The 19,543-nt window shown below is 42.6% G+C and overlaps 1 protein-coding gene across 1 annotated transcript in view; it reads left to right on the top strand.

Annotated features, from left to right (window-relative positions):
- Positions 1–1,888: 1,888 nt before the first annotated feature.
- rtet (major facilitator superfamily domain-containing protein rtet) overlaps positions 1,889–19,543 on the top strand; it is a 29,870-nt gene continuing 12,215 nt past the window's right edge. Inside the window, exons 1-7 of the mRNA XM_089579637.1 lie at positions 1,889–2,089; positions 2,360–2,505; positions 5,836–5,926; positions 7,035–7,138; positions 15,076–15,234; positions 16,053–16,241; positions 18,601–18,697. Coding sequence (XP_089435763.1) covers positions 2,362–2,505; positions 5,836–5,926; positions 7,035–7,138; positions 15,076–15,234; positions 16,053–16,241; positions 18,601–18,697 — 784 coding nt within the window. The 5' untranslated portion in view covers positions 1,889–2,089; positions 2,360–2,361. The remainder of the gene's footprint in view (positions 2,090–2,359; positions 2,506–5,835; positions 5,927–7,034; positions 7,139–15,075; positions 15,235–16,052; positions 16,242–18,600; positions 18,698–19,543) is intronic.

Here is a 19,543-nt window from a genome sequence, read left to right as displayed (position 1 = left end):
TTTCGTTCGACTTGCTCAGAGGAACGCAACAACACATTTTTTCACACTTCAGTCATTCATTAACAGCAAGCACACGCTCGTCGAACCAAACACAGGCGCCGCAGAAAAAAAACGTCTGCGTCTTACCGGTCAAACGGTTTGAAAAAAGCGCGCGCGAGAGAAAAACTACCTGTTTTTGTGGCGTCCCCTTGCGGCCGAAAAGCGTGGGGGCGCGACGGCGCTTTGACGGCGAATTTCCGGGCTCTGAAAAATGCATGAGGCACTGCAAGTGTGGACCAGAGCTGCGTGAACAACGATGTTGTCGAGGTTTTCTGCCTGGTCGCAAGCGACTGACGGAAAGATCACAATCTCAAAACGGTCACAAAGCCCCGCACTCCAGTTGGACTGACTGGCGGATACATCAGCGGGGCTAACTGATCCGTTTGTGATTTGAACGTTCCGTAATTCGGCCCCTGGTCGTGTGTCCTTTGCAACTCGCAAGTGTGAATGGGCCTGCCTTCAAGTTGACACACGGACTCACCCCGACTACATGCGGACTGCACCGTGCGGGAATGGATGAACGAGACAGAGTCGCTATAGTGGAGAATTCCACTACCCAGTCAAACACACACACGCACACACACACACATTGTAACAAATTGGACATTCCTACCGGTTACAATTGGATTTTCCCATTGGAGCCAATTGGTTCCCGTGGTGGCTCAGTGGTTACGGTGCTCGGCTGCTGAACGGAAAGACGCAGGTTCGATCCCGGCCGCGGCGGTCGAATTTCGATGAAGGCGAAATTCTAGAGGCCCGCGTACTGTGCGATCTCAGCGCACGTTAAAGAACCCCCGGTGGTCGAAATTTCAGGAGACCTTCACTACGGCGTCCCTCATAGCCTGAGTCGCTTTGGGACGTTAAACCCCACAAACCAACCAATTGGTTCCAGTTTATAAGCCACCCGTCCAATTGGACCCAACTGGACCAACCAATTGGATCCATTAGGCCAGGCCGTTATTTCACCCAGAAAATATTGAAAAAATAAAACTCACAATTAAGTTTCACAGAATACGCAGCGTGAGAAATATTTCTACAACTGAACATTTTATAATGATGAAAAGGAAAGCTGATTTGTGAGGAATGCAGGGAGAGAATGTGCCTGGTGCCAATCAACATTTTTCTACGGAATTGAAATTAATATGCTTTCATGGAAATCATGGCCAACAGACACGCATACACACCTCACACACAGGAAACGCTACATATTCAGACACTGATAGCATATATTAGCTCAATGTGTACATCTAGAACACTCTTCTGCCCCAACTTATACATACCATTTATGAGCCTCTCATGCTGGCGCCAGTGGAATCTGCCCACTGAGTGCAGTTATTTCGTGGCGCAGATGATGAATACAATTTAGTGGGTTAACCTGCTTATGGCTGTTATAAGAACCAGATTAGTTCTGCCTTGTTTGTCAAATATGCAAACATTTATATAGGTATACAGTTGGACAGACAAATGAAAACCCATTGGATTTCCAGTTTGGATTGGATTGGGAGAAACCCATTAAACAAATTGGAATTGAAAGATCCAATTGGAACACTATTCCAATTGGAACCAGTCGGAAACTGAACTGGCCCAGTTGGAACCAGTTGGAAATCCAATTGGTTCCAATGTTGTTTTTTTACTGGGTAGTGTCGACCAACGTTTTGGTGTCGACCACCTGGGATTCTTTAACATGCTCTGAAATTGCACAGCACATGGGCGCCTTTTGCATTTGCAGTAGCCGTGGTCAGGATTCGATTGTGCCGCCATTCCAGGACCTGCTAGACTGCAGAAACACGGCGAATGGAGCTGGAACCAGTCTAGACCGCAAGGCGTCGCCACATTTGTGGTTGTCTGTGCCCTGCTTTCTCTGCTGCTACGTTTGTTATCATCCGCGACGCGGTTTTTATTTGCGCTTGTTTCTGTGGGCTTCATCAGCGTATGCTGTCGTGTGCAAGTATCATCTCTATGCGAAACGTTTCATAGTTCATAGTGCCCAAGCCGTGTGTGGCCTTCCTTGTAACCCTTTGTTTTGAACTTGCCCTCTTCCTACAAACAAGTAAGTATCAACCGGTTTTATTAAGTGTCACAGAATGCGGTTCCCACTGCTGTCATGTGGGACTGCATTCCTTCCTTCACGGTTTCCTTCTGGTTTATTCACTGCACGCGGAAGCGATGCGGGAGTGCTGTTAGTGTCGATGTGTCAGGGCGAGACTAGTGTGTTGCAGCGCTGGTTTGGATCGCTTGTGAAGAACGATGGCACAAATTCGTTGTGCAGTTGTCGTGGGAGAGTTGTAGACGTCTGTAGCTTGTCAATCTAATTTTCCAGGGATGGCAGTTCCAACAGCTCAAGGAGAACGTATCCCACGGACAGTTTACGTAATATTTCTCTACCTGGTCATTGATCTCCTGGCGTTCACCGTGATCCTCCCGCTCTTGCCATCTATATTGGATTATTACAGCCACAATGACAAGGTGAGAGTCGTATATACATATAGCGTTGACTGCTCAACTTTTCTTTTTGTCATTGTTTCAGTTTTTGGATTGCCTGTGAAAAAGGCACGTGTCATCTCGAGCGTACGCTCGTACTGACAAATCTGTTGCATGTTAACGCATAAGTGTGTAGCGTTTTGCTTTTTGTCTTGTGTTCGAATTAAATCGAGACGAGTTTTCACAGAAGTGGTCGCAAAACAAACAAGTCAAGTCATGTTTCATGAGCGTGTTGAATTTGTTAAAGTCTCGTGAAGAAATGCCGAAGGTCTCCTTTATGACATTTACACGCTGAGCACATAGCACATCACGAGTTTAATTAGTTTATTGCCACTGCCTCAATGTCACTTAATGTAGAGGTTTAGATCTGATGACAAGCATTTTGCATAAAATGCAAAGATGCATGTGTACTGAGAGTTTGAAATACTGTGTGCCTCACATCCCACTGCATTGTTTCAGCACGTAACAATTCACAAGTCGCGTTTTGTCTGGCTTGTTCATAATTGCCTGAATTTCATGAAAGATTTCGTATTTCAAGTTTTTGCACTTGTTGGTAAACTTCAATATAGTGACTGAACTCATTCACAGAACTTTGACTAAAGTGCTGTCTTTTTTTATGCCTGCTGCCCCCAAGCTGGACAGGAATGGCTCACCCTTAGTCTCATGCAGTCTCATAATATGGCAGCTCGGTAAAATTTATTCTCACTTAAATTTATGTTTATTTCACTTCAAGACCGTGGCTCAAGATCAGACTCATGGCTGTCCTCCGAACATGGCACACATTGTATCTATTCCAACTCTCATTTAACTCACAACTCATTTTGGCTGGTAATTGGTCAATATTTTCTGGGATCCATGATGCTCTCGACCTTATTATTTGTCTCTACATTTTGTTCATTGCACATGATATATTCATGACATTTGGCCTCGTAAGAGTTTGTATGGTTATTCTGGAGCATTCATACTTTTTATAGTTGTGCATTTATTGTGCCCACGCTCTCATAGCAGCAGCACAATTGACGAGATATAGTAGGGAGGACACAACAGCGCAGTGGCCCTTTGTGTGAAAAGTGAAATTTGTTCCTGTGTCCCATAGCAACAGTGCTGTTGCAATGGGATACAGGAACCAGCTCGCTTAACAAGTTGTCGTGTCAATGCCCCTGTTAAATGGCACCATGACCTTTGTGCTGCTACATGAAATTAACTTCTTTGGTACCGTGTCAGTGACATTTGTTATTTTCAGTTTTTGCCTTCCATATGCTACTATAATGCACTCAACTACAGGGAATAGTGGGAAGAATCCCTGTATAAAAGCCTTGCATTTACAGAAACGTTTTTTCTTTTGTTGGGTAAAAAAATTTAATCTTGTTGTGCCATCTGCACTTTACCAACTATGCACTTATTTGTGCCATCTGATCAAACCACTCATCTAAAAAGCAGTATCAGTCACAATGCAAACCCTTATGGCAAGACAGTTAGTTTGTTGAAAAAATTTCAGAAATAGGATAATGCTCTTGCCGAGTGCATTTGCGCCTTTGATTCACTTGGCTTCACTTTGGTTCCTACTGCCTAAAACCTGTATTTCTAAGAGTGGCTGAAACTTTCGGTTTTCTGTAGTTAAGTGCCTGAAGAGAAGAAATTTCTGGCGACTTTTTATACATGTAAAATGCAGCGTGTATCTTAAGTGAAGTAATCATTCCTTTTTAAATGACTACTTCTTGGCTGTTTTAAAGTCTTTTTATTGTCCCAGACTAATTTTTTTTGTGAATGGGGACAGTAATCTGTATTACTAACTTGTTGTATTTACACAATAAAAGGTCGTTAGTGCACACCTGGTTACATTTCATGGCATTCTGTGAGGCATGCTGATTGCCACAGCTGAAATATACACAACATTGAAAGGAATGCGACATTGATGCAATGTGAAGGAAAAAAGTTGCTGTCAGTACGACATTAAACATTTTAGATCTGCAAGCAGCATTGCTGATCGGCATTATGAATGGAAAAGAACTTAAAAGAGATCTTGTCATGTTGCATCTCGCATGTCTTAAAGCATGAAAAGCACATTTTTCTTCATCTGCAATGTTGTCAATTACTCTGTTCTGAAAGCTCCGACAGTTTCTCTATGATGGCCTGAACACAGTGGTTTGTGGCAGTCAGTGGCAACTAAATCAGTGTCCACCTGTGCTGTGGCTGGAGGGGCCAAGAGTAAGACCATGTAGACATTTTTAACAGATATTTTTCAATTCAATTCAGTTAAATTTGGAAACTGCCTGGTGCTGACCACTGCGTAAGCAATGGGCTCTTTCAGAGTTGCTTACATTTATAACACTACAAAGCAAAGCCACTGCGTTACTAATTAATTTTTTGTTCATGAAGGTACAGGCACATAAAGAGTGTGGTAATTAGTTTTGCAACTGCAGCAACGAAAATACAGAGGATGCATGACATAAGTGTATTGTATGGGGAAGCAAAATAATGTGCAGTATAAGCCCTACATATTAATTACCTTCAGTGAGCGTTAAATGACTGAAGAGAAGAAATGTCCGAAATTTATCTCATATGAGGCTGTGTGTGGTCTCAAAGAATGCACCATCTGCTGTTTGGATTAGACAGCCGTGCAATCCCACACAAATGACACCACAAAGCTTATTATCTGATGAACTGGGCTCGCAAGTGCTAGATGTGATGTTTCTAGGTTGGCAAGGGTAAAAGGCTGCCATCATAAATGACTTGTTCTATGTGCAGTCTGTTCCACATTCCACAATAATTTGAGTGGCAAGATTGTTCCTTGACCCCTTGTATTTAATCATCTGGTGTCATAGTAATCTTATTTTGTAAATAAATTTTAAACAATTATTGCATTCGCTGCTCTAAATTTACACTTGGTGCCAGTAAAATAGAAGTTGATTGCATAAACATAAAAGCAGAGAACATGTGACAGGCACTGCTGAGGTTGGTGGCTGAATTCCTGTTATATATTTTTTGTATCTTAGCACTTTGTTTTTAATGTGAGTCTTGCATCTGCTTAAAGTTGGCTTCAGCTGTGCTTGCTTATGGAGTGAATTATTTTTCTGATGTATTTAAGCATGCTATTGCCTGTGTTTTTCATATTGGCAACTTGCAGTATGACAAGGGTACAGGTAAATTTAGGAGTGTCTGCTTTTTTCTGACTAAACAGCTAAAAAAAGGGGGGGGGGGGGGGGGGGGGGGGGCAAATAACAATGTATGCCTAAGTGCTTTGTATGAGATTTGTCGCGCTGTCGTTAACAGTGCTGGTCCTTTTCGCTTTTATTACCTTGTTCTCCTTGGCAGGATGGCCTGTATCCATGGCTTGAAGGTTGCATCAGGTATCTTCAGAGTTTTATTGGAGCACCAAGCAACCTCAACAAGGTCCTTTTTGGAGGTATTTTTTATATGTCTTGAAATATTTACTAAAATGTTTCTCATGCTGCAAATGTTGGTGTCATTGACAACCGAGGGAGGGTTTCATTCCCTGACTGCATTGTAAAGGCTGCATTGCATTACTTTCATCAAAAAGAGCTCAACTTTGTCTTCTATCTCTGTAGTTCATGAAAAATCAATGTTATATTCAAATAAAACAGCTGTGAAAAGAGCCTTGCAGTCATTCAAAAATTTCAGTGCAAAAAAAAATTGTTTGTTCAACAGCTGCTCTGTGGTGTTGAGGAGAAACATGTACCTTAATCACTGCGTGTAATGTGAAAGGTAACACGTCAGGTAAATCACGAGGGAATTGCAGGTTTGTGCAAGGTAGTGTTGTTGGCTTTAGTTGACATTTGCATGGCATGTACACATGTTAGTGTTGTGCAGTTTACTTCCTGTACAGTTGTAGTGCATGTATATGTGAAACAGCCAGGAGTGCAAGCACAGGGAGAACGGAGAAAGAAGGTAACAACACTAATGGGGGCTAACAGTGGCTCCAATTTATTATAGCAGCAGTAATAAATATATTATAGTGCTTGTACAAAACCCCAAAGAAAATTGTTTTGAAACTGTATGGACCAGCAGTGAACTATTTAGCCGAAAACTAGCATAATGAAAATGGAGTAACATTGACAACCGACTGTATGGACATTTTAGTGGATGTGCACTAGATAGAATGCAACAGGATGGCACATACTGGGCAGCTATGGAAATCTCTTACCTTGTATGTCCTAGCCGCTACGGCGGCTCAGTGGTTATGGCTCTCGGTTGCTGACCCAAAAGATGCGGGTTCGATTCCGGCCGTGGCGGTTGAATTTTGATGGAGGCGAAATTCTAGAGGCCCGTGTACTGTGCAATGTCAGTGCACATTAAAGAATCCCAGGTGGTCAAAATTTCCGGAGCCCTTCACTACGGCGTCCCTCATAGCCTGAGTCGCTTTGGGATGTTAAACCCTCATAAACCTAAACTATTTATGTTGTCTTCTGTCTCTGCAAAGGCTGACATGCCCTACAAGCCTCGTTTATCTTGTATTAAAAGCCCCTTTTTTGCCCCTGACTTTTGTTTTACAGGTTGCATCGGTTCCCTGTACTCGTTTCTGCAGTTTCTTACTGCACCTCTAATTGGCTCATTGTCAGATGTCTATGGACGGAAGTGGATGCTCACACTAACAACAGTATGTATCAGTGAACAACATTGATAGTTTTATTTTGCCATCACCTGAGCCTTTTGTCGCATTTATTGATGCAAGACTCGTACAGAAAGTAATTGAGTATTTGAATGGTCAGGTAAGGCATGATCTCGCGCTAAGACACAAGGAAGGGGGTGTCATTATGAATATGGAACAGATAGTTAAAGTAGCTGAAAATCTCTACAAGTAATCCAAAGGGGGAAAGCGGGTGGTGAAGGTTAGGTAACTGCAGATTTGTTAAAAGATAGTGGGGATATTATGTAAGAAAAACCGGCCACTTTACATCCTGCATACGCAGCGACTCACAGTATTAAGCGTATCGGAATTTTGGAACAACGCTAACAATATCTTGATCCATAAGAAAGGGAACGCCAAGGACTTAGAAAAATTTTTAACTGATCAGGTTACTGTTTGTTGCCTACAAGGTATTTGCTAATCTTATAGCAAAAAAAAAAGGACACAGGACAAACTTGAAGAAGGACAATGAGCACACAGCTTGTGTCCTTCTTTGCCCTGCACTGTAAGATTCAAAATGCGTGACCAATTTGCCCAACGGTTCACTCTGGTAGTTACTGAGGTAATCGCTAATATAATTATAGCAACCCTGGGCTTTTAGTCAACCAAGGACCAAGCTGGCTTTTATAAAGGCTACTTGACGATAGACCACATTCACACCGTCAATCAGGTGTGCCACAAAACCCAGCACAACACACCACACTTAGTCTTGCAAAGTGTCACTTCAGAGCACTATGGTACACGGCAAAGCAAAGTGTTGCTTGGAACTGACTTTTATGCTGTAAGTGAAGCAAATGTAAATATACAGTCAAACCTCATTTAATAGTTAAAAAAAATAGTAAAATAGTTTGATACAGCCAAAATTCATAGTACAAAATTTCACCAATAACTCGTGCAGGAAAAGGGTGATTTAGGTGGTGGAAGGCTTGCGGCGGAGAGGGACCTTTTCTGAAGCTTTAGCACTGTTTCCATGTCGCAAAGGCCACAAAGAACAGGGTGCCAAACGTTAGTTAGATTCTTCCCCGCACTGCACTGGCAGCTCATGGCGGCGGCAGGTCGAACGTCAGCTAGGGTGGCTTCCCCGCATTACAGTTGTCTTGTGAAAAACAGGACTCTAGAATGAAAGTTATCGCTGTTTTCACCACCTCTGTGACTGTCGACGTGAGCACAGGACAGCTACTGGAAGGCTACAATCGACCATGCTGCTGGTTCCGGGGCACTGTCAATGGGTGCGAGAGGCGCGAACGGGTGCCGACCCCACTGTATCTTACGTGGCGCTGTTGGCAGGAGTGAGATAAAGTGTGAACCTTAGCATGAATGCTTTTCGCATCACCACCAGTCACTCATGTAGTGAGGCAAAGCTTGCTGCTACCTGCCATCAAAATGGGTACAGCTTGGCACTTGGAAGTTCAATATATCCGTTTTATGGTCAGATGTATTCGATGCATAAAGTTATAATTGCCTGTGTTTGTCAAAAATATTTCAGAACAGTTCGATACAGCCAATAATTCGTGATATCCGTGTTCGTTATATAAAGGTTTGACTGCATGTTGATAATAGAGTGCTCACAAGTTTTCAAAATATACATTTGAATAACCAGACTGGCTTTTGAAGGCACTTTTTTTATTAAATGAATTCATTTAACATGGCTTTATTAATGTAATTAAATGTGAAAAGCTGGGACAAAATTTTATCATTTCCAACACCTGGGCAAGATAAATGGTGGAATGTGTTTTTATCAGCCATTCTTGTATTTAACTTTAGAAGCAGTTTTTAACACTAAAATCTAACAACACCTTTATCAGTATACCAGCATTCTTGTTTTTAATCACATTTATTTTAACACTTAAGGCACTGGTACAGAGACTGCATATGTAAACAGAATGAAGCATGATGAGGCCAAGTGAACTGAATTTGCCAAACTCACTTTGAGGTGAGTGTGCTCTTCAGCTAGCCTGCTGCTGTAGTAGTCTGCTTGTGACTAGTGGCATATGACGCTAGCGCCGAGTGACATTCGCTCAAAGTGGGCTTCACTTTACCCATCTAACAAGAAGTATTGCATTGAGGAGAAGTACATGTGCCAGGAAGCCGCCTGGTTGAAGGCATTCTGTCTACCAGGGTAGTCACTGCCGGTATCGTTGCTGCATGTATTTAAGTCATTTGGGTATGAAGAAGTCCTCCAGAACTGTGATAGCTCTTACTCTGCATGCACTTCTATCCTCCCCGCAGGGAGGCGTCTGCAGCATGCAGACGTTGGTGAGTGGCGACACCACGGGGTTAACCCGAGCATCCGCAGGGACATCCCCGCAGGGGGATGATGGTGAACAATGCGTCACCACGGACCCGAGCATCCGCGCTTAGCCGTGCGTGGCATCGCCGTGTCCGGGGAAAAGGGGATCCTGGTGGTTGAGCTGATGCCGAGCGTTTGGACCCTTAAGGCCCCTCGGCGGAGGCAACACACCACTTTGGCCCCAGCTTCCTGTAGACGGCACCTCCGGCCTGACCCGACCGGGGGAAATCGGCAGTCGCCTTTTCCTGTTCTCCTCTCCATCTTTCACTTTCCTATCTCCTTTCTTACAACTCTCCTGTATCCTCCTCCCTTCTTGGTTTTTTCCTCTTTTTCCTGGCGGCGAGGGTTAACCGTGTGTGACCAACTACCCTGAGTTGAGTCATATTAGGTTATAGTTAAGGTGTACAGCTGGCGTGGGCAGGACTTGCTTTCAAGTTCCTGTCGCGTCCCCCTGTTGGGCTCCATGGTGGGTGGCTGGCACCATGACCGAAAAACCTCAATTTTTTATGGCTCCCCCCCTTTCAAAACTTGATCGCTCTCTCAAGAGAGGGCGGACCGAAGCAGATGACTTTTTTCAAAAAAGAAAAGTATCATTTCCAAAATTTCACGTCATCCATAGCAAAGCAGAAGAAACGCAAGCAAGGATAATATCCCCATTCCAAGTCTCAAAACGCTTGACAGATGCCTTAGGCCTTGGCTACAAGGTGTCAAAAATGGCCAGTGGCGACTTACTTCTTGAACTGCGCGACAGCACACAACACTCAAAAGTTGCAACAATTGTATCCATTGGGGACATCCCTGTCTCTGTGACCCCACATCGGTCTCTGAATACTGTACGAGGCGTCATCTCTGAAATAGATTTTGTCCACCTTTCTGAAAAGGAAATGCTCGAAGGACTTACTGACCAAGAAGTTGTAGATGTCCACCGGATCAAGATCCGGAAGGATGGCAAAGAAGTGGACACCAAACACCTGATCTTGACATTCAACATGAGCACATTACCCGAATCCATTGAAGTAGGCTACCTGAAAATCAATGTAAGACCGTATATTCCCAACCCACGCAGATGTTTCAACTGCCAGAGATTTGGCCACGGCTCGCAGAGTTGTCGCGGCCGCAAAACTTGCGCAAAATGCTCGTCAAAAGAACACCAATCTGAAGAATGTGTTGCTAACCCACGGTGTGCAAATTGTGAAGGCGACCATGCTGCCTACTCCAGGGCTTGTCCGTCCTGGAAGAAAGAAAAAGAAATCATTACTCTCAAGACTACGCAAAACATTTCTTTCAAAGAAGCAAGAAGGCAATACTCTCAAACAAACAAATTCTCCTTCACTGCAAAAACAAACTTCGCCGATGTGGTGCGTGGGCGCGGCGCACCACACCAGGCTTCGGCACCTGTCCAGGCCACACGTAGTGAGCCTGGGGCGGGGCCATCCGCGCCGTCTGGTGGAGTAGCTCACGCTACTCCGCCTATCCCAAAGGAGGGGACGCAGACCCCCGGGTCGGCGGGCCCAAAGACCTCTTCCCACAGGTCGAGGTCTAACTCAAAAATCAATGTGCCTCCTGCACGGTCGTCCAGTGCCTCCGCAGAGGCGATGGACACGACCCCGGGCAGCCCCTCACCGTCCACGTCGGATGGTCGGCGGAGCTCCCTGGATCGGTCAAAAAGAGACAGGCCCCGAGTCACGGGGCCATAAACAACTTGATCTAGCTTTTCAATCAGTACAAACACAAAACTAAGATGGCTTTCATAATACAGTGGAACTGTAGAGGAATGTTGAGGAACTACAGTGATATAACTCATATTCTAGGGTCAGTGATGCCTCTAGCCCTATGTCTCCAGGAGACCAATCTTGGTCCACAACATTCAAATATCTTAAAACATTATACAACTTTTAGGCGTGATCGCGAACATGCAAATAGACTCTCGGGAGGCGTCGCAATCATCATCCAAAGCGGCGTCCCGACTCAAGAAATCAAACTGAAAACGAAACTTGAGGCGGTTGCGGTTAGCGTCATCAGCTACAAAACCATTACAATATGTTCCGTATATCTTCCCCCACACATCACATTAACATGCCAAGATCTAGAAGCCCTGATCGATGAACTGCCGCAGCCATTTCTGGTAGTTGGCGATTTTAACGCTCACTCTCCGTTTTGGGGAAGCGAACGCTGTGACTCTAGAGGCCAAACAATCGAAGATTTTATACTTTCTAATAATGTCTGTCTTTTAAATACGGGAAAAGCCACATATTGCTGTCCAAGCTCAGCAAAAATGAGCTCTCTCGATTTAGCTTTCGCATCACCATTACTTTTTAACGATTTTAAATGGGATGTTTTAAATGACCCCATGGGCAGCGATCACTTACCTACCATCATCAAGCTCTCATCGTCCACTCCAATCATCCCCACAAGGCCACGGCGCTGGAAAATTCAGCTCGCCGACTGGTCACTTTTTACAAAAAGTGCCACTCTGGAAAAAGAATTTTGTGACGACCTTAGCACAGATGAAATTAATGAGAAGTTTACAGAATGCATAATATCAGCCGCAACACTCGCTATACCACAAACAACAGGACTTGCACAAAAGAAACACAAAGTGTGGTGGACAAAAGAATGCACATTAGCAAAAAAACAACAAAAGAAAGCCTGGAGCGCTCTGCGTCGATATCCCACTGCAGAGAACCTACTCACCTTTAAGAAGGCAAAAGCCAGAGCGCGGTATGTGCGAAGAAATGCAGAGAAAACCTCTTGGCAGAAATATGTCTCCTCAATAAATAGTTCAATAACATCAAAGAAAATGTGGGAAAAAGTGCGTAAATTTACTGGTGACCATACCCCTTTCACACTTCCTCTCTTGACAGCACCCGGGACACAAACATCTTTAGAAGAACAGGCCAACATACTGGGCGAGCATTTTGCTGAGATCTCAAGCTCATCCAAATACACAAACACATTTCAAAAACACAAAGCAATAGCTGAGAAACAAAGATTCCCATCTGGAGCAGGTGTTCATGAGGATTATAACCAGCCTCTCACACTAGAAGAATTAAATAAGGTACTATCTTCTGGCAAAAAGACAGCACCGGGACCAGACAACGTGCATTACGCTATGCTTGCACATCTCTCCGAGGCTGCTGTAGAGGCACTGTTAAAATTCTTTAATAAAATCTGGATAACTGGCAATATACCTGACGAGTGGAAAAAAGCAGTCATAATACCTTTTCTCAAACCCGGAAAACCACCAACAAGTCCTAGCAGTTACAGACCAATAGCCCTCACCAGCTGCATTGCTAAATCTTTCGAAAGTGTAATAAACATTAGATTGACCTTCATACTTGAATCTCGGCAACTATTAGATACACACCAATGTGGGTTTAAGAAAGCATGCTCAACCACAGATCACCTTGTCCGTCTAGAAAACACCATCCGGGAGGCGTTCATCCACAAGCAGCACTGTATTGGGGTCTTCTTCGACTTGGAGAAGGCCTACGATACTACGTGGAAGTTCGGCATCCTCCGTGACCTAGCAGAGCTAGGTATCCGCGGCAGGATGTTGAACTGCTTGAACGACTTCCTGGCTAACCGCACATTCCGAGTCCGCCTAGGAGCAACTCTCTCCATGACTTTCACCCAAGAGAACGGCGTACCCCAGGGGTGCATTCTAAGCACGACACTCTTCATAGTAAAAATGAATTCCTTAGCTAAAGTAATACCCAAGTCCATAATGTATTCAGTCTATGTAGATGACCTACAAATAGCATGCACGTCCTCCAGCATATCAACCTGTGAGAGACAAATACAAATCACACTAAATAAACTAGGTGCTTGGGCAGACATAAATGGGTTTAAATTTTCTCCTCAAAAAACAGTAGCTGTTCTTTTTTCATTGCGACGAGGCCTACAGGTCGATCCCAATCTATACTTGAATCACACTGCGCTACCAATTAAACTAGAACACAAATTTTTAGGCGTAACTTTCGACAAGAAACTCACATTTCTACCACATATTAACAACCTTAAAAAGAAAGCTTCTCAAGCCCTCAATATATTAAAAGTTCTCTCACGGAAGCGGTGGGGGTCCGATAGAGCAAGCCTTTTACAAATATATCGCTCTCTGGTGCGCTCCAAGCTGGACTACGGGTGCATAGTATATGGTTCGGCAAGAGCATCCTACTTAAAAAGATTAGACCCCATTCATAATCTTGGTCTGCGCCTATCATCCGGAGCATACAGAACATCACCAGTAGTTAGCCTTTACGTTGAAACTAATGAAGCCGCTCTTGAGGATCGAAGAATCGCCCTTACATGCTCATATGTCTTAAAAATCCGTTCTCTTCCGAAACATCTCTGCCATCCAGTTGTAACCAAGTGCCCATCTAAAAGATTATTCATCAACAAACCACATTCTATCAGACCATTACTGCTGCGCTTTGAAGATAAATGTGAAGAGCTAACAGTACTAGATGCCCTACCGAATATTGCACAAAGGAATGAATATTTACCACCATGGTACAGCCTGCCTTCAGTATGTGACCTCACAATGACACATTTAGATAAAAAGCAAACGCCAAATGAGTACATATTACAGGAATTCTTTGCACTACAAGAAAAGTATGACACTTACATTGAATTTTATACCGATGGCTCAAAAACAGAAAGTCACGTTGGAAGTGCAGTAATCCAAGGAAAAAACAAACAGATAATGCGACTACCAGAATGCGCATCGGTTTTTACTGCTGAGTGTTATGCCATCTTTGTAGCTGTGGAAAAAATAGTAAGAGAGAATATCAAAAATAGCATCATTTACACCGATTCCCTGAGTATGCTCAAAGCACTGCACTCCAGAAATGCTGCTGAACCCATAATAGGTAACATCATACATAGCATTGATAAAATCACAAAACAAAAACATAACATTAAATTCTGCTGGGTTCCTAGCCATGTTGGAATCGTAGGTAATGAAAAAGCAGATGTATGCGCTGCACAAGCCCGGAATGGCCAAATAAAACAAGTGAGCATACCGCACAGGGATTGCTTAAAGTTTATCAACAGTAAACTCAGAAATAAGTGGCAGGCCGCATGGCAAGATCACGTAAACAACAAATTAAATTCTGTGAAACCAATTTTAGGGGAATGGCAATCATGTAGGCATCAAGAACGTTTTACCGAAGTTATTTTATGTCGGCTCCGCATTGGACACACCCACCTCACGCACAACTTTCTGCTAGCCAAACAAAACAAACCTCTCTGTGAAATGTGTGGTGCTGAACTCACAGTGAACCACATTTTAATTTCATGCACAAAACTAGAAGAACTAAGAAAGAAATATTTCACAACATTTTACAGGGAAAGCATCCCATTACACCCCATGCTACTCTTAGGTGATCGAGCACTGGTTGATATTTCATGTATTTTTAGGTTTCTCAAGGAAGCCAACGTTTTAAACAAACTCTAAGTATTTTTAGAAAGCTTCACCATTAACAAAAACTCTAACCTTCTGTTTGGCGCAGCATAGCCTCAGTTGCTTTTGCGCCATAAAAATCAATATAACTAACTAACTAGCACTTCTATCCAATGCTTCTAATTACCTGTACGTGTTTGTTTTTATTTTCAGTGTGGAATAGCATTGTCCTATGCCCTGTGGGCAGTGTCTAACAACTTTGCACTGTTTGTGCTGTCACGCATAATTGGCGGCGTGAGCAAGGGCAACATAAGCCTAAGCACAGCTGTCATTGCTGATGTCTGCAACTCAAAACTTCGAGGCAAGGGCATGGTAAGCAGTACTTGTATTTTAATATGCATTGAAATAAACATTCAAACAAATGAACTCAATTAAACATTTTTGAACGACTAAATAAAATTGTGTTTTAAACTGTTATAAATCACAGATTTTATAACCAATTATTTTTCTCTTGTTTGTGTTTCTGTGCACACTTCATTTTGGCGGTTCAGTTCCGTAGCCTTACTGATGTTGCTGGCGCTTGGTTCTAGACCGCATTAGAGCTCTGCCTTCACGGTCTGTGTAAATTGACCTTGGTCACAGCATGTGGACTGTGTGGTTAGTATCAGTAGAGAAGACAGAGAAAATGAAACTTTAATTTCTGATAGTATTTTCTGCCTTCATAAATTGTGTTACTTTGTAAAACATCACGAGAACATTTTTATGTCAGAATGTTTGACATGTCGAGTACCTGGCATGCAGATATAAGTTCCATGCATGAAGTACCATTTGTTTGACCAAAAATCTTTAGCCTGTGGCAAGGGTAGTAGGGAGCATGCTTTTGGCAGGCCATGTTTCTTTGCTATTAGCTCCTTAGTCCCACCTTGATGCCACATCAATCTTGTCACATTGTTAGGGCACTAGGGAGGGTGTGCGAGCCCTCCTTCACTAAGCACAGCAATGTTTCGGTCATCACAGTTAATCTGGCTTTTTTATTTTGTACAGTAGGGAATGCCTTATTTATTCAGTGGCATCTAATGCATGTGTGTCCCCATTTGGGGTTTCAGACTGCTGTTGTCACGGTTAGGGTCTTACTATGGTTTGCCTGTAATTTTGTGAGCATGCTCTTACCCGTATGCATTTGTTTGCAGGCTCTCATTGGTATTGCCTTTTCGGTTGGATTCATTGTGGGGCCACTCATTGGTGCTCAGTTTGCTGCGGCAAGCAAGGGTTCTGCAGAGTTCTACGTTGGTCCAGCACTCTTTGCCCTTTTGCTTGCCCTCCTGGATGTGGTGTTTTTGTGCCTCATGTTTACCGAGTCATTGCCCCAGGAGAAGCGTGTAAGTTTGAGCAACATTTTGAGTCTGCTTTTGGCCCATTTATGCTTGTTTATATTTGTCTCATTTCTGGTTTCACTAACAGAGCCTATGTATTGTTATGTGTTCTTACCTTGTGCTCTCTTCTTTTAAGCTTAACAGATTTACAGTGCCATGTCTTAAACGGAGTCTACTGTGTGCATGTCTATGCATGCATAATTACTGCCTCAAGACAGATGTGCAAGTGGGCATGCTGCAACAAAAAATTACTTAAGAATTCACATTAGCTTCTTTCTGTGCTGTGCATGTGTGCCTTCAACCATTTTTGCTAACACTGGTGTAAGAACCTGTCATAGACAAAATTCCATAGCAGCCACAGCGGCATTAAGTTCTGTTCATCACCTATTAAACTACTTCCAGCAGTGTTGTCTGCCTGGTAGACTTTCTCAGAAAAGGAATATTGTTGTCTGCACTTGTATATTCGCTTATGACAGTCTTTGTCAAAAGTAACCAGGCTGCGCGTTTTTCCATCTCAGTCGTATATTAAAGCTATTATGCCAGCCCTCAAGCTCTAAATCTCTGTATGGTAAGTAGAGCCCCTGTTCTCACCTTCAAAGAACTTTTTGATCTTTAGGGAAGCCGTGAGGGCTCTGTTAAACGAATGAGAAGCAAACCATGGAGCCTGGTTACTGTTGACAAAGACTGTACATTTAGAGCTTTTCAAGGCATAATGCTTCTTGTTTTCTTTATTGGGTATCAAAGTATCTGCATGAAGCAGCTGCTTGCAGATAGGTAATCTTGGTATTTCAAGGTTCCTGTTGCCAAAAGCCATGCTGTACTAGAGTTCTTCTGTAGGTATGAAGGGTAGGTGTTGGGCCTATTAAAAAGAGAGCTATGTAAACAACAGCTCTTGGCAATTCAAGCAGCAGTAGTATTGGTAGTGGCATTAGTTACTTGATAGAAAGGTCCAGACTGTTTTATGGAGGGAGTACGAAATATGCGAATGCATAAAATTTGTTATGAGCAGAGGAATGCACAGATGTGTTTACAATGGTATATTTCTTGGTTACCCATTCAAAACTTGCTGCCTGCAGGGAGTGACAGGGGTAGGTTTGTTGCATTATAATGCTTTTGTCAAATTCAGCGTTACAAAAAAAATAAGCTCCACTGCTCTTATTTCTCATTCTTCAGGATTCCCATGGGGACTGGGAAAATGACTATCCGATGCTCTTTTGCACATATTCAACATTGATTCTTTGTGGGCTCTTTGCCACGTGAAAGAAAGTGTTAATTTGTAACACTGTAGAGTATGTGAGTGCCAGTTACGGTGCGTTTTTGGATGTTCATGCCACTTAGCAGTAATCTATTCAAATTTTAGTATTCTTTACAATAGCCAGATTTGTGCACATAAAATTTAGGATGCTTCTGTTGATATATTTTACCGAGTTACCCATTAGAATCTGCTGAAATGGGTAAAATATTTAGTCTAATATGATGGTTCATTAAACTTAAAAAAAAGTATTTAGTTTATATAAGGCCCCTAGTTTTTTATGCAGCAAATTATGATTAGGAAAATATCGAAAATCATCGTTTGTTGTGAAATCCTGTCTTCATTTGAGCATGTTTTTGGTCAACCTGAAAACAGTCTTATTTGGTCCTTTAAGTACCTTTTAGAAAGTTTGAACGCACTTGCCACAGACTTTCAGCAGTTTGGGTCTGGTCTTGCTTGTTTTCTGTTTTGGCTTGTGAGCTCAGAGCCACGTTCTCTTGTCCATTATAATGCTGCATAATTCTTTTTCATTTCATTCTGTTGCCATTGTTTTGAAATCTGCTCTTCCTTCATTCCCTTTATATAGTAGTGTGCATTCATGCTGTGCTGCTCTCTTCAACTTGTTTACTCCTGACATTCCAAAGTTCGACAAACAGTAGCTGTCATTTTTCTCACATCAGGAAACACCTCATAATCTGTCATTGTGCTGTCCTGGGGGAGGCCAAACCTAACTGTTATTTCTAAGCCCTTACAAATTGCCTTATAATTTCCTGTTGCAATATTTGTTCGACAGTACTATGTTGCCAAAGTATTAGGGGCCATTTGCGACTCTTCAACATTTCTCATGATACTCAAAATGTGTTTGAGGGCCCCTTGCTTGTTTCAGTGCTAAATATATTGTTTGTTGCACTTATTGGAGGGAGTGCACAGCCTTTACATTTGATATGTGCTTCCAGGTTCCTCCCCTGTCTAGTTTAAGAACTTGCATTTCATGGAGACTGGCTGAACTGGTTTAGTTTTTTTGCTGTATCTGAAAATATTGCCTTCACTAACTTAATTTTTATTTAATGAGACATTGTTATTGATTTTTTGATTGGTTGTCTGGTATTGCAGGCACACTCTGTTGCTTCTAGTCTTTCTGGGGCCCTCTCTTACGTCAATCCAGCATCACTGTTCACATTTCAGCCAGTTCAGAAGCTTCCACTGAAAGGTAATAATGTACACTCATTCACATTATGTACTGTATGTAACCTTTGCAGCTCTTCTTTTTAACACCTTGATACAGTACATTACAATATGTTATTTATTTCTAAACATCATGTCGGCTAAGAAAAAATTACTTGCCCAAATGGTTTTTGCATATTTTTTTTCTTGCTGTCTCCTGTTGACATGTGGCATGGTTTCAGCAGTCTCTTTGTTGGTTTCCAGTGCTGACAGCAAGTAACGGTATGCAGATTAGATATAGCAGTTTTGGATGCGTGGTATTCTTGATTCTGACAGTTGATAGCCACCTGCATCTCATTGTGAAGCTATGAACTAAAATATTTTATTTCCAAGTATAGTTTCTGGAGACATTTCTTCAGTCAGGAAGCAGGTCTCAAGAATTGGGAAGCAGAAGAGGTCTAAATTGGCTTATGGAAGCATAGTCTTGGTCTGCAAGTGCTGGTTTTTTATGAAATATTACTAGCAAACATAAAAGGCCTTCATGTGCATTGCACCTCTTTTCTCCTAATAATGACAGTACTAAGCATACACTTTGTCAGTATGCTGTAGATTATTTGGCATAAGGAATTTTATCCGATACTTGTGGTTTGACTTGTGGATATTCCATTTTCTCTCTCCACTTGTCGGTGTGCACATGAAGAGCAAAAGCTAAAAAAGCAGTCGCCACTTTTCTGAAATGACACAGTCACTGTCGTAGTTGTCATTAGTATGCTGGGTGATGCTGTTTGGTCATACATGGGCCTTGTGTCATTAAACTTAGTTCATTCACTGTGCTGGGTGTGTCCTAAGGTATTTCTGCTTTTGGGCCATCGCTCGCTCCTTGAACTTAATC

This window comes from Amblyomma mixtum, chromosome 3, assembly GCF_055824585.1.
Source record: "Amblyomma mixtum isolate Tamu chromosome 3, ASM5582458v1, whole genome shotgun sequence".
In the NCBI taxonomy this organism is placed as follows: Eukaryota; Metazoa; Arthropoda; class Arachnida; order Ixodida; family Ixodidae; genus Amblyomma; species Amblyomma mixtum.
The sequence above is the reverse complement of the archived record's forward strand: the minus strand, read 5'-3'. Positions and strand labels throughout refer to the sequence as shown.